Below are 15,145 nucleotides of genomic sequence, written 5' to 3' on the forward strand. Positions count from 1 at the left end.
TCAAAGAGCCGTAGGTTGGATCTGTTAAGATCTCACTGTTGGGTTTGTAAGGCCATGTTACTCCTAAATTTCTATCTTGTTCAAAGAGAAGATGTAAAACAAAGATCTAAGCTAATTGACCTTAGTGTTCTCCTTTTTTTAAAAAAAAATAATCGATAAGAGAATCGATAAAGAATCGAATCGTTAAACAGAATCGAAAATGGAATCGGAATCGTGAAAATCTTATCAATACCCATCCCTAACTGGGAGACACTTCAAAGAAGTGGAAGCGGAGCGGCCAAAGAGTAAACTTTCAAAAGTAAGTTCTGAATATTATGTTACTTATTTATGTGCAAATGTTTAATAATGAACATTAAAACATTACTGTTGGCCACATGCCGGCAAAGTTATGTGACATTAGCGATGTTTGTACTTTCAGCGTTTACTTTGTTTTAAAGTCTTTACTTTAAAATATACGCCGTTCGATAGTCGACCTTAATCTTACAGAGAATCTGATGATTTTGTGGATAATTAAAGTCAGTCATATATCCACAAACACAACAAGCTGAAAGTCAGTGATGCTGCTCGGTTTGCAGTCCTGAATATCACGGCACAAGCAGGATTCACTGCACTGTTAATGTTAGCTATGTTATATTGCTGCCTCTGTTCGGTGGTGTCGAGCCAAACGGGCTTTAACGTGCGTTTGAACGAGCTGACGGTTCACTCGTTAAGCTGAAAGAAAGATGCTTTAATCACAGGAGTCACACATGTGTCCACTGTACCATCTGGGAACTCTTCTTGTTTAGCACTCGTAATAACACAAACAAAATCCTCCTTCTTTTGTGCTGTTTTGTAGCAGTGTATACACCTGAGACTGTCACCTGTGTGTCTGTCCTGCACTCTCTCTCTGTTTCTTTCTCTCTGATTGTGTAATAAAAGTATGAACATGTGTTTATAAGTTACACTTGTGTTGAATCCTGCAGCTTATCACACATTTGATTTCCATGTGTGACAACTGCAAGTGTCCAGAGTGAGGACAGACTGAGGGACCCACTGCTGCACATCATCTGTGAGGCTTTGCACCCCTGATGATCCACCAGGACAAACTCAGCAGTGTGTGAGGAAGAGGAGGAGGAAGAGCCAGCAGCAGCTGGCAGATGGAGAGAATAGACAGACTGTTCCCTGTTTGTGAAGGACTGCTAGGAAAGTTTAAAATAACTAACTGTCTGTCCTGAATCAGTCTTATTAGGTAATGTTCAAATAATTTGATCATTCCAGTGTTTTCAGTGTGGGAGAAAGTACTCAGGGCCTTCAAGTTACACACTATGAAAGGCAGCAACAAGTTTAATGTTCAGAAACCTAAAGTATGTATCAGCAGCAGAATGGAGCTAAAAATAAATGTTTGTTTCAGTTCTATGAAGCTTTGAGTATTTTGGATTAGTAGCAGTGCTGTGTTTGTTGCATCATATTGCTGTAATTGTTTATATGCTTTATATATTCTGAGGTAAGTTGATCTATAGTTACATCATATTCTATAATGATGTTATGTGTTTGTGTACTTTCTGCCCAGTTTGACCCATTTAGCAGAAGTCAGCCTGTTTAAGGCTCTGATATCTATTCTGTGTGACTTAAAGCAGTTATGACATGGTCTGATTTTCTCACCCAATAAAGGGATATTTAATATATCAGTCTACTCTTCATTCTGTCAGAAACAGTTATCACAGCTCGTACATTTGCTTCTTCCACACATATATAAGCATTGAGCCAAATTTAGTAATGCCAACATATTAAAAGAACAATATTTGTCTCTTATATATAATACATCTATATATACACTGTCACAGATACTTTTCTTTAAGTGAAGATTTAAGGTGATAGGAAATATAAATAAATGCAACTTGAATCTTTACTGAAGCTCAGTGTTTGGCACAGAGTTCATGTTCACTGCTGTAATAACTAATAATGATTAATATAATAACTATAATATTGACCATATTATATTTACATTACCAAAGTGAGATGACTTTAGTCTCATGAACAACATTAGCTAATTGTTATTTACTAGCTAATCTTAAATGACTGTTCAGTACAGAAATGAAGCCCAACAATCATGTTTTACTGTCCTGTGGTCTCAGCCTCAGATACTTATCAAATCACACAAAGCTCATGTAGAAACAAATGTACAAAAGATTTTCTCCTTCATTTCTGTCAAACAAAGCTGTATGAAACGTTTCCAGCTGTTAGTATCATGGTTGCTAGGCAACCTGGGCAGCGCGACGGAGGCTAGACCGTCCCATCTCACAAGCCTACAAGCCTCGCACTTCCGGCCGCAGCGATCTTTGAGTACGCGGCCCTTGAGGACCGTTAAGGCTGCGTACTTTAAGGCTGCAGACCCTGAATTGGGAAACTGTCCCTGAATTGGGATACAGCCATACATACATGTTTTGGTTCGTGCAACTGGTCCGTCCGGTTATTGTCTCCCCAGAAACATTTCCGTTGTCTTTTTTCCTATTTCCGTTGTGTTGTGTGTGCTTTTGCAGCATTTTTCTTTTTGCAGCGTTTTTCTTTTTGCAGCGTTTTTTTTGCAGCGTTTTTCTTTTTGCAGCATTTTTCTTTTCGCAGCATTTTTCTTTTTGCAAGTGTTTTCTGAAGTTGCAGTCCGTTTGGCCTCTCAGGGCCACCGTATTAAAGGCCTCAAGTTACCACATCACCTCAATAGAGCACTTCACTCTCAGACTGCAGGATTACTTGAGGTTCCTACAGTATTTAAAAGTAGAATGAGAAGCAGAACCTTCAGCTTTCAAGGCCCTTTTCTGTGGAACCAGGTCGCTGTTTGGATTTGGGAGACAGACACTATTTCTACCTTTAGATTAGGCTGAAAATTTCCTTAAGTTAGGGCTGGATATGATGCTGCTGAACCCTTAGGCTGCAATAAGCCAAGGCTGCTGGGGGATTCCCACCCAGCATTTCTTCTTTACTTACCTTTACTTTAGAGGCAGGGTACACCTTGGACAGGTTGCCAGTCTGTCGCAGGGCTAACATATAGAAACAGATAACCATTTGCACTCACATTCACACCTATGGGCAATTTAGAGTTTCCAATTAACCTTTCCCCACTAAACTGCATGTCTTTGGAATGTGGGAGGTAGCCGGAAAGATTTCAGGTCTCGGCCTGATTTGCTTGAGTCCCAAAGTTTTTAACAGAATTCTTCCTGTTAAAAGGGTGTTTTTACTTCCCTGTTGGGAAATTTTCTCTATTATAGTAGGGTCTTTACCTTTCAATATAAAGCATTTTGAGGCAACTGCTGTTGTGATTTGGCGCTATATAAATAAATGAAATTAAATAAAAACAATTCAACAGATCACATTCAGAAGACAGGCAAAAGATTTTACTTTTGCATCAAAAACACTGATTCTTTTTCAGCTGGTTTCCTTTATCTCAATTGCCGTAGCCGTTTCTAGAAAGAAATACATGCAAAGAAATCTGCACCTCCAGTGTATTTTGTAGGAAGTAGAGTACTCAAATCTAAAATGAAAAATACAAAAGTACCCTTTTTTATTTGCAAATGCTGAAATGCAGTGAGTACAATTAATGACCAGCATGTTTTGAACTGGCATATAAGCTTAACATGGATTACATTCACACATTCAGAAAGATCGTGAAATATTTGGCATTGAAAAACAGAATGTGAGAGAAAACGTGAAACGGAAAAGCACAGAGGGATTCAAACACAATATTTCATGTTCATTTGAAATTCTTCTTATTAGTGGAATGAATACAGTTAATGGCAGATTTCACCATAGGTGGACGGACGATAATCCCAAGGCTAAAGCTAGTGTATACCTTAAATCTGTATTCCTTCTAATGGACATCAGGTCCTCAGATTGCAAAGAGAAGAATCATAAACATGATCATTCTGATCACTTGATAGATATCCTCAGCCAACATTTCCTTTAACACTAATAATTGTTAATTTCAAGTCTTATAACATGGTGTTAATTTTGTACATCATGGTCCCTAATACTGTAAAAAGCATGATAAATCAGGGGGTGATTTTGGGCTGGCATGCATGATTGCAGTGTCTCTCAGTTTCATAGTTAGATCTCCTTTGAAGATGAAGATGGCTACAGAAAAAAAATTGATGCTTCAGAACAAGACATTGGTAAACAACAGGCAACATGATAGATATACTGACGTGGCTTAACCGGTTTCCGTAGTTTAGGCACGAATAAAAACAAATGTATTGAAATGTATGACAACATCTAAATAAGCTGTTAATGCATTTTTTATATGCACCATAATATTACGCTAGATTATAATAATTAAATAGAAAAGTTTGAAAGTAACAGAACATGTGTATCTGAACTCTCCTAACAATGTTTCTGAAATACCTAAAAGCTCTTTTCACACAAAAGTAGAATCATCCTAATTCAGTTTTTTCCTTCGGTATATAGCAAATCCTTTTTTCCTAAAAGATAACATTACAGTAATTTTTTTTTGTACTTAAATCAATTTGCGCATTTTTGCAATCTTTATCAATTGTAACATGTCAAGTTCCTATAAGTAACAAATCATAAATACAGAGACTCAGACAGTTAACAAGCCCAAATCACACATTGTAGGCAGAAACACTCTTCATATATTTAACTGCAATACAGGTTTTTAACAAAAAAAGGAGCACAAAAGGCACATGCAGTGAATCTGGCTGCTAAATAAGTGTTGATTTTCCATCCTCTTATTTCTTCTTCACTTGTTTTTGGCAGCCAGTGGTTTGCGGCTGATTTTCTTACTCTTATCGTTGTTCTTTTTGGGTGGTTCTGGGTTGGCCTGCATGTGTCTGCCATAAAGACTGGGGAGAGGAAAAGAGGAGGGAAGACACATTCAATATCAACGTACATGTTTATGATTACATACAAAAAACTGCACAAATGTTTTTCAGAAAAGATCATGTAAAAGTCAACCAAAAAATGTGAATTTTACTGGTAGTGCTCTGTTATACATAACAAGTTGGAATAAATTACAGGTACAAGGAAATTTTTTATGCATTACTAGGATTTGTGAATTAACTTCCATTAAAAAGTAGCCTTGTCTTCCTAAAAATACAATTAGAGATAATTTGACTAAGCTGAGCAATAACTCAAAGACATCTGTACTGTGAAAGCTCTGTGAAAATGACTTCTCAAAATGCTACATGGTGTAAAACAAGTCTCCAGACACAGGTGGATGTTTACTTATAAAAAAGGGGAAATGATGAAGCAAACTAAAATAGATGTACGGCCGTTACACAATTTTTAGCAAGGCCAAAAACAAGCTATGAGTGGATCAGTGGAAATATGCAGTGATATGGTGAACTGAATTAATTATAACTAATTCACATGAGATACGAGTACTCTCTCTGCTAAGAACCCTAATAACCTGTGTTTTAAAGTCTTTGCTTACAAACATGAGAGGGGTATGCACAAAAGAAAAGGTATGAAAACTCGTACTGATATACTGCCTTTCTACTGAATTTGAGCTCTCAAAGCACTTTCTACTACAAGTCTCATTCACCCAATCATACAAACATTCAGGTGGTGCATTTATCTATACCTTTTAAGCATTTTTATCTAACATTCAAACATACTATGACAGATGGATCGGGGCAACTCAGGGTTCAGTATCTTGCCTAAGGATACTTTGATACATAGAGAGGAGGGGCCAGGGGTCAAACAACAAATCGTCTGAGTGGTAGATCTGAACCACACCCAGCTCGACAATTTAAGTGTAACACGAAAATCAAGAAAAGCATCAACAGTGAACACACAGTTGTTGTGTTCAGTATTGATTGTCCATATTATTACAGTATACCTTTTAGTGTAAGTTACACACACCACCACATACACGCTCCTCTCACCCCACTGCCACCTTTGCCGTCCCATGGGTCTCATCTTTGCACAGATGCAAGAGAGCCCATCGGACTGGAAAAGAGTTCTCTGCTCCTCACTGCAGGATGTTTCCACAGATAAACGTGTTGTTTTTCTCTCTTCTAGGCTTAAAATTTTAAATAGTATTCAAAATATAATAATAACGGATTGCATTTATAGAGGCTGCCATATCGCTGCCAACACCAGTAGGGGGTAGGGTAAAGTGTCTAGCCCAAGGACACAACAACCAGGACAGAGAGAGCAGGGGAATCAAACCGGCAACCTTCCGATTACAGATGAGCTTGGCCCTGTGGCGACCATGGTTATATTTTATTGTACATAACAGTACAAGTAGGAAAAGGAATCCAGGGTTGAAATTCTGCCTTCAACAGCAGAGATAATCATGTGCACACAGGCCAGCAATGGCTATAAAGCTACAGCCAAACAAAAATGTTGTAATTATTCAATTATCTGTGTTTAGACATTGTTTCAGGTACGAGTACAAACTGTTCATTGCCTCATTCCTTGTGAAATGAGACAAAAAATTCACCTATTATCCTCTTCTATGATTAGACAATGCTTAGATTAGGGAACCATGTACAATTGAATCGGGTGTGGGGCTGGAAATTGGGGTGAAGGGTGTACATAATGAGTATATCCCTTTGTGGAAAAACAAATTATGCAAAGGACTTCTTAAAAATGCGTTAGTATTCCAACTAGTAACTGTCCTATTCTAAACATCAACTATTTCTATTTTCCTTTATCTGGTGTCAGTTGTTTTATTCTAGCTGTAGCTGTTACGAAGCCTCAGTAAATTTCTCCCTTTTCCAGCCAACTGGTATCTAATGCTCTTCTACTTGTATCTCCTGACCCAAGGCAACCTTGCACACATGTGCATTTCAACACTGCCAAATAGATGAATAGCTTTAGTTAAGAGGACCTGGAGTGACTTATGGGATGTAATGGAATTTCTAGATGCACCAAGTGCCACCAAAGTCACAGTGTGTCTGTTCTCTCTGCGATTGATATCAAGACAACAGTTTCTTTCCTTAGCTGTTGTTATTTTGGATAAGCAATTAAAGCGATGTACAGTGTAGTGCACATAAATCCGGTTTCTTTTAAACTGTTTTGTATCTCTAAATTGAATTAGTACATTTAGTACAAAATATATTTTAACAATAATGTGTTTCCAAAAGTGATCAATTTCTATCATGCATGGATATACCAGAAAAAGCGTAATAAAACAATAATGTGTTACAAATATGGTCTAGCTTTTTATGGCTAAATGCCATTTTTAGACAGCGGAAACATAAATTGTGTATCTATAAGAGCTTGTCTCACGATCAGATCGCATTTCCCAACAGTTTCTGCAATAGCCATTGTTTACACTGTCCTTTGTTGGCATCGGCAAAGGGAGATGTCACCGTCATCTGAGGTTTATATAAAAACTTCCAAACTGCTGAGATTTTAATGAGGTCACAGAGGAGCGTAATATCCACACACTTCTTTCGTCTTTAGTAACACACCTTTGAAGTCTGAATAGAATTGAATGAACGGTTGTAGTGATAGGCTACACAGATAGGCTAGACAGATGTCAGACAGACGTACAGAGACCCCTTTATTTGTTAGTTTGGTTTGAATGAGATGAGTCTATGCAACTGTCAGGCTTTTCTCTTGGGTGGTCTGTGGACAGGGTGACTTTAGGCATTCAAACTTCATAAACTGGAGGGTCAATGCTGAAGTGTTTGCTTGCATACACTGAGATGCGGTTATGAAAGCAGATGACCTGAACATTTAAAAGGAGCCACCCATGATTTCCTTCTATACGTATAAATGCAAGTCATTTTAAATACAATCCCTGAATACTAATTAAAAACTCACACCACAAGAAATTACCTAGAATAATCATAGTTAAATAACGGACATTTGTAATCCTCTTTTACCCAAAGTTCTCTGTGAATGATTTAAGATCAAGCTTAATGGGTTCGGCACCGCTATCCACTGTTTTTGTCCGTTAATCATCCCAGGGACCATGTCAATAGACATTAAGGGCCCACCCATGGTCTTCTGTAATATGGCCTCACCATAAGTCCTGATACAAACCTTATAAATTAACCACAAAGTTAATGTTTCTAAAATCAGATTACATAGAAATGGAGCATGGGGGAATACCTGCACGCAAGAATGTAACAAGACTGGCACTAGGAAGTCATCAAAGCTAAATTTCACCATTTTTATTTGGTTATTAGATAACATTCAGAATTTCAGCTAAATTAAGGCTGGTATTGTGCCAACAAGCAATTTATTGTGGTCTACCAAGCAACACAGAGTTCTTGTGGCAAGACTTAATTTGAAGAAGAGGAATGGTGTGTTTGAAGGTGTTTCCAGGTCATGCTGGGAGCAATTTTCTATCATTGTATTGATATCGCTATATTGCTGTCATCGGTCAGAAGTCTTATAGCCTAAACAGAACTTGGTGCTTCTCACCCGGCATTGATAGCTGAGATAAACGGTGAGTAAACAGCTTTCTACGGATAGGGGAAAAACTCCAGGAGGATCCAAACAGTAATGGAAACCTGGTGGCTGCAGCCATTGTGGGGCACAGTGGTACAATGTTGATTACACTGTTTTTCCTCTCACTAGGCTGCAATCTACTCATCTAGTGGTGAAGTGATCTAGTGGTGAACCCTTTAAAGTTGAACTTTAAAGGGTTCAACTTTAAATTTGGTCAGGCTGAACTACAGACCTCAGCCATGCTAAATTGTGTAGCTTTTGTTGTAGTGCACCACAGCAAATTTTAAAAAATTCAAATCATAAAATTTTAAATTAGGTGTCACGCATACATTTTCTAATTGACACCCATGTGAATGGGTACATAAAGCCCTGAACACTGGGGTGCAAGGGCCACATCATTATTATAATTCTTATTATTATTATATTTTTAAGAACAGATGGCTTTTATTTATAGCCTAAAAAGACAATGCACGCAGAAAACTAAAATACATACTTCAAAACATCGCTTTCAAAACAAGACACTGAAGACACTAGAAAAGCTTAAGCATGTCACTGAATTTCTACAGCTAATGATGCACACGCACACGCACGCACACCCTAAGAATGTGCGTATACAAATCCACAATAGTGAAAACTGTCAGTCTATGATTGAAGTGTCTCGTTTTCTTCACCCTGCCTCCATCCCATGTCAAACCTCTCATCTGGGAATTAAATATGCCAACCCCCTCCCATGCTGCCCATCAAAGCAACTGTAGCCCTGGGCAGAGAGACACACAGGCCAGAACAGAGAGGAGTGGGACAGACGGAGATACACCCAGTGGAGGAATAGCAGTAGGCAACTCTTTTTCATTTTAACATCAGTGTTTGCTTTCCATGGGCATTTTGCCTTAACTCGCGCAAAACCCATTTACGTTTGGAAACAGTACAACAGCAACTCTCTAGCTAGATGTAGTATTACAAAACCAGCTGGGTTTTAGCCATGTGCAGCAACAGCTCAAAAGGAGTGAGTTGATCACTAATTGGAAGGTCAGTATATGAACCCTTAAGTATCTCAGACGCACACAGTTGTGAGTGTGAGTATTTTTTTTTTTTTTTTTTTTGAGTATTGTGTAGTGTGAGTATTTTTGATCAATAAAGTGCGGTGTAAGGCTAAAGAGATACCTATTTAACATTTCCCTACTTTAAAAAGCCTGTCTGTTTGGAGAAACCACATCACCATTTAGGGTCTGCAGGGATACATATCAGACAGAGAGACAAGTTGAGACAAAGTAGGATCCTTGTGCTTTGCAGAGCTTCTTGCCCACTAGGGCCATCCCAGAGGAGATAATGGGGCAGGGGCAGGTGCCAGGAACCTCCTGGGAGTGTCTGGAATCAGCCAGGCATAGGGGCAGTTGACAGTTTTTACCATGTAAACAGAGCTCTAGGGATGGTACTGTCTCACTATTGGTCCTCAGTTTTGTCCAGGCTGAATTATGTCAACATCAACAGGATGGATTACTGTTAAACATGGTCCACTCATGTTAATTTCAGGATGAATTCTAATCCCTCTATGATCCTTTAATAATTGTAATCAAGTCTGTAAACACAGCTATATATTGTGTATACTCTTTGGATTATGACCAAATATGATAGCATGCTTTGGTTAACTACTGATTCTAAACTGGTGATAGGTGTTGATGCAGGTTACAGATACTACTTAGGAGCGCAGAATAAAAGTATACCAAAATACCTCGGGTTTACACTGGCAATGTGAAATCAATTGGACATCATTAAAAAAGAAGTTTTATAGTAACATCAACAAAATTTCCTTGTTAACCCCTCCAATTGCTACTTTGTCTGTCCATCAATCCTCTTAACCACTTGTTCGATGTGGGCGGCTTTAGGCTATCCAAGCTCTTAGTTGGAGAAAGGTATGGTAGACTTTGACGTGGTTGTTGACAGAGTTTATTGTTATGTCCAAAAAGGAAAATGAAGTACAAGGGCTACTATTTTAAAATAGGGTAGTAATTCAGGCAATTCCTTAGCTGCCCATCTGCATCTGATGGTACCCCCACCCCCCCAACCAAAGGGGATGGGGGTACCATCATGTTACCCAGTCTGGGTAAGAGGCTAGGTGCAGCCTGGACAGGTTGCCGGTCCATCAAATACACTTTCATTTCACAAGTCACGGGGGACGAATATCTTGGTTGTCTTTCGTAATGTTCTTTTGTAAGGCTCTTTGAGTAATTGATTTGCCCATACCCTCAACATAGGATGACCTCTAACTGGTGTGGAAAGGTGCTGTTAATAGGCCTCCTTTGATCTTAAGCATTGCAATAATGTTAATATGTCAGGAGATCAGAAGAAATATTTCATAACAATTAAGAAAAAACGTTAATATTCTTGTGTTATCTCAAATAGATGTCTCTTCTAAACTGATTTTAAGTTTTGTGCTTTTATGTCTTAATGTAAAAAGAGGTGTGTATCTATTTCATAAAATTAAATTTTATAATGTTTTAAAAAGATCTAAATCCTTTACAAAGATGATTACGATTTTGTCAGTATGTGAAAAAAGAAAGTGGAAACAGCTATTGTAATGAACACAATAGAGCTGCTTGAAGGAGCTCAGGACTGTGGTAACTGATTGAATATGCTCCTTTCAACAAAAGTGATTATTCATTAAGTCAATATGTGGACAGCCAATGCAGCACACTTGGTGTTGTCAAAACAAGCAGTATTCGCATAATTATGGGTACCAAGCATTGATGGATGAGAGGCTCATGGATAAAACGGAAGAGGGGGAGCGGGAGTAGAGAGAAATGATCAGTATGTCATAAAGGAAAAATTAAATGAGTGTTAAGACAGAATAATAATGCAGCCTTATTGATGCTAGGATCCAGTTTTCATTAATGCTTTTTAATTTTAATTTTAAGTCACACCTATGTTAAGTTAAATAGAAGTAATGTGAGTGGCTGTAGTGACCAATACTGCCAATGAGATACCACCTAGGGCTGGGCGATATGGCCTAAAATTCATATCGCGATATAATTTGAAGCACGTGCGGTAACGATATATATCACGATATATATTATTTTCTTCTGTATAACGTATTTTCCACACTATAAGGCGCACTTAAAATCCTTTAATTTTCTCAAAAATCGAGAGTGTGCCTTATGTATGAATTCTGGTTGTGCTTACTGACCTCGAACCGATTTTGGCTGCAGAAATCTGTTAAAAAATGTTTTAGTACAACTTTGCTAAGCCGCACTGCTTGATGGATTGTCAGAGCATTACGGCTGCCGTAGTGAGGAGCTTCACGGAGTAATCTGGGTCCAAAACTCCGTTCCCTTCAGGTCCCAAAGTCAAACGAACACTGAGAGTTAAAAACGGTCTAAATTCTTTAATCTTTAATAAAATCATCAGCATTGCTGCTTTATCGGGTGTAACAATTAGGTTTAACATCCATGAAAACAGAAGTTATTAAATTTAACGGAGTTAAAGTTAACAGGAAGTTAGCTCGCTAGTTTCCACCTAAACATTTCATACCATGTTCTGACTGAGAGATTTTTGAAACTAATTCAAACGTACAGCTCCGCTACCACTTCCAACATAAATGAAGACAGAAAACTAAACAGCAGTGGCGTTTGTAGGGTTACTGAAGTTGGACTACCTGGTATATAATGTAATGCTACGTGATTGCTAGCAACACAGCTATGTTAGCATAACTTTAGCTGTATAAAGGTAATTAACATTATTAATATACTGCAACAACATGGGAACAGAGCAGCTGCGAGAGAATTCAACATTAATGAATCAATGTTACGGAAGTGGAGGAAGCGCAGTTTTTGGCTTTCCCATATTTCAAAAGTGCTTCATCTCTTTGCTATGACTGTCAGCATAATTTGCAGATGATAATGGTTGTAGCCACTGCAATGCTTTTGACCAAAACAGGCGCGGCTTGATGACATCATCAACATGCGCTATCGCAATAGAGCGATATAGTCAAAATCTCTATCGTTGGCCAAATTTATATCGTTTCTATCGTATATCGTTTATATCGCCCACCCCTAATACCACCTCAAATAAAAATGTGCATTGCTCCAAATATGCTGTCATATTAGAACAAACAGTTAATCTAATTTTTATGGCGCTACTGGCACACCCACCCTGACAGTATTAAATGCAATTAATTAAAGCTAATTACTTTAATAATGCTTTCCTTCTGATGTATATCTGAAAAGCATTATCCATGCCATTAAATAAAATGCAATTTCAAATGCAAATCACTTTACTGTATTGTTTTGAATCACGCAAAATAATAACAAAAATCCATCGCATGTCTTGAGGTTGTCAGCATCAAGCATGCTGCTACTGCTGAATATCCTGTAGCAGCCAGAAAATGATTTGATGAAACCAAAAACGACAGAAAACAGCCACAAAGACTGATCTGCGTTTTCTGCAACTGGAATAAAAACTTACTGTTAAGGCACACCAATTAGCATAATAATACAAAAATGTGTAGGATTTATTAATGAAGATATAACCTATAGGAAAAAAAACCTATATAAAGGTAATCCGTGCTTGTTCTAAAATGAAGAGTGTTTAAATGGTGTATATTTTTATTAACAATACTTGACAATCAGAAACCAAATATCTAACTACACCAACCAAAATTAACATGCTAGATAATCTGTTCTGATTATCTTTTTTGATATGCAGTTTGCCTTTGCTAAATATAGCAACACTTTTCTATTTATTTATTTTTACTACATTTTATGCTATGCAGAGTGTAGTACAAACTCAGAACAGCTTTAATTTTTACTGTCACTATCACAGATACTAAATAACATCTCCACCACGTGGAGGTTGCAGAACCTTCTTCAGTTCTACCTCCATATCCATGTGGACCTGCAGGGGTCATGACTTCTCTACATGTCTAAGGATCACACAGACTAGCAGACATCTGAAGTGACAATCACACTGAGGGGAACTGCAGTCCTCACAAAATGGTGAGATCACAGTTAAAATGACGTGCCACTTTAATTCTCCAGATAGTGTAGCATACATGCTGTGGTGTGTGTATGATACCTGAAACACAGCAGACAATAGCAACTAGTACAAGTCATTTGCTAATTTGCATTTGACTATGCTGCTGTTCATCCTGTGTGGAGTGATGCAATATTTGTTTTATTCCAAAAAAACGGTCAAAATTAATTCTGCATTCTGCATGTGTAATTTAATTTTATGCATTTATTCCCTGTCATCACAGTTCTTACAGATCATGTTTTAGTGTGGGATGAAGGCCATGGGCGTAATCTCTTTTATGTTTTGGCCCTTTTATTTTCTCTGTCCCGAACCTGGAAATTCCCAGGAAGCTCAAAGACAACTTTCACATTTTAACAGTTTTTAAAAGTAAATTCTCTCATATGCAGCCCAGCAGTAAATTAAGCATTTATTGCTGCAATCTTGATGGAAACAAGATAGCAGCGCATACAGATGTATGCAGCAGCACAGCGTCCCTAACTACTGTGCACCTAACGCGCTGATCACATACAGTCGTCGAACTAATAGACATCAGCCTGAACCCTGACTTGGGATTGGACTGACAGTATCCTACCCAACTGGGTGCTTTGTGGGTTATTGTCTGGAACAGCAAGCGATGCAGACGGCAGAGAGAGAGGAAACAAAAACAGGGATGCAGAGCTGGCTATCGCTACCAGCTGCCTTGCAGCATAACTATGCAATGGTTTAAGTTGCATAGTTCCTAAACCTATGTTGGTGAGGTTTAATACCTAATCTTCAAATCAGACAGAAAGACTGTCTCACAAATTCAAACTGGGACATGCCCCCAAAAAGTTGATTCTGTTCATCTCTGGACGTAGCATCTTCAGTCAACTGATTGATTCTCAGCTGACTGCAGGTTTCACCAACCTTATAGAAAAGACATTTGCACAATGACTGAAATGAACACCACTGGCAATCAATAGCCTGTGATGTGAGTTTCTTCATTAATTATTGAAGAAATGAGTGACTTCCTAAATTAGTGGCATAACATTTCTCCCACTGAAAATGCTACGTTCAGGTGAAGGGAATCAACTTTTTGGGGGGATTTTCTTACCTGGATGATTGTGCATACATCAAAACAAACTGGGACATGGTTCCACAGGACAGGAGACATGACAGCTGAAGGCTCTGCCTCCCATTCAACTTTTATAAAGAAAACAAATTCACAAGTAAGACTGCAATCTGAGAGCACAGTGCTCAACTAGTACAGTGGTCCCTCGCTATAACGCGGTTCACCTTTCGCGGCCTCGCTGATTCGCTGATTTTTTGTGTGCACTTTTACATGTTTTTTGTTTTCTACAGCACATTGTTTTCTGCGTCCTGATCGGCTGTAGATGATTGTCAATCAATCTCGTGCTGCGGTCTTGTACAGTACAGAATGCGTTCAAGCTTGTCAAATTTACATAAATCTTCGATCGCTAGCAGTGTGACTCTGAAGTGCTGTACTGTATGTTTGTAAGTTTTCTCCCCAACAAATACAACAATGTCGATTAAACGTTTTTGCACCATCAAAGGCAACTGCGGGTGCCTTTGGTTTCAAGCTATAATACTGGACTTATTTTTCTACGAAGGTTTGAACTTTGAAAGCGTTTAAACAAGAGAGAAATGTGAAAACATTCATGCCTGTCTGAGAAAAGTGTATAAAGTTTGTAGTTGGCTACTTTGCGGATTTCACCCAACGCGGGTTATTTTTAGAACGTAACAA

General features: G+C 38.3%; 1 protein-coding gene and 1 long non-coding RNA gene across 2 annotated transcripts in view; one reads left to right on the plus strand and one right to left on the minus strand.

Moving 5' to 3' along the window:
* The first annotated feature begins 243 nt into the window (after positions 1 to 243).
* Positions 244 to 2,078, plus strand: LOC146510723 (uncharacterized). The gene is made up of 2 exons (XR_014876006.1): positions 244 to 298; positions 963 to 2,078. It is a non-coding gene; the product is annotated as an uncharacterized LOC146510723 (long non-coding RNA).
* Positions 2,079 to 3,479: 1,401 nt separating this feature from the next.
* Positions 3,480 to 15,145, minus strand: part of rsu1 (Ras suppressor protein 1) — a 44,823-nt gene continuing 33,157 nt past the window's right edge. The window contains exon 9 of the mRNA XM_085172222.1: positions 3,480 to 4,829. Within this exon, the coding sequence (XP_085028348.1) occupies positions 4,727 to 4,829 (103 nt within the window). The 3' untranslated portion in view covers positions 3,480 to 4,726. The remainder of the gene's footprint in view (positions 4,830 to 15,145) is intronic.

Source organism: Neolamprologus multifasciatus, chromosome 9 (assembly GCF_963576455.1).
Source record: "Neolamprologus multifasciatus chromosome 9, fNeoMul1.2, whole genome shotgun sequence".
NCBI classification, from domain to species: Eukaryota; Metazoa; Chordata; class Actinopteri; order Cichliformes; family Cichlidae; genus Neolamprologus; species Neolamprologus multifasciatus.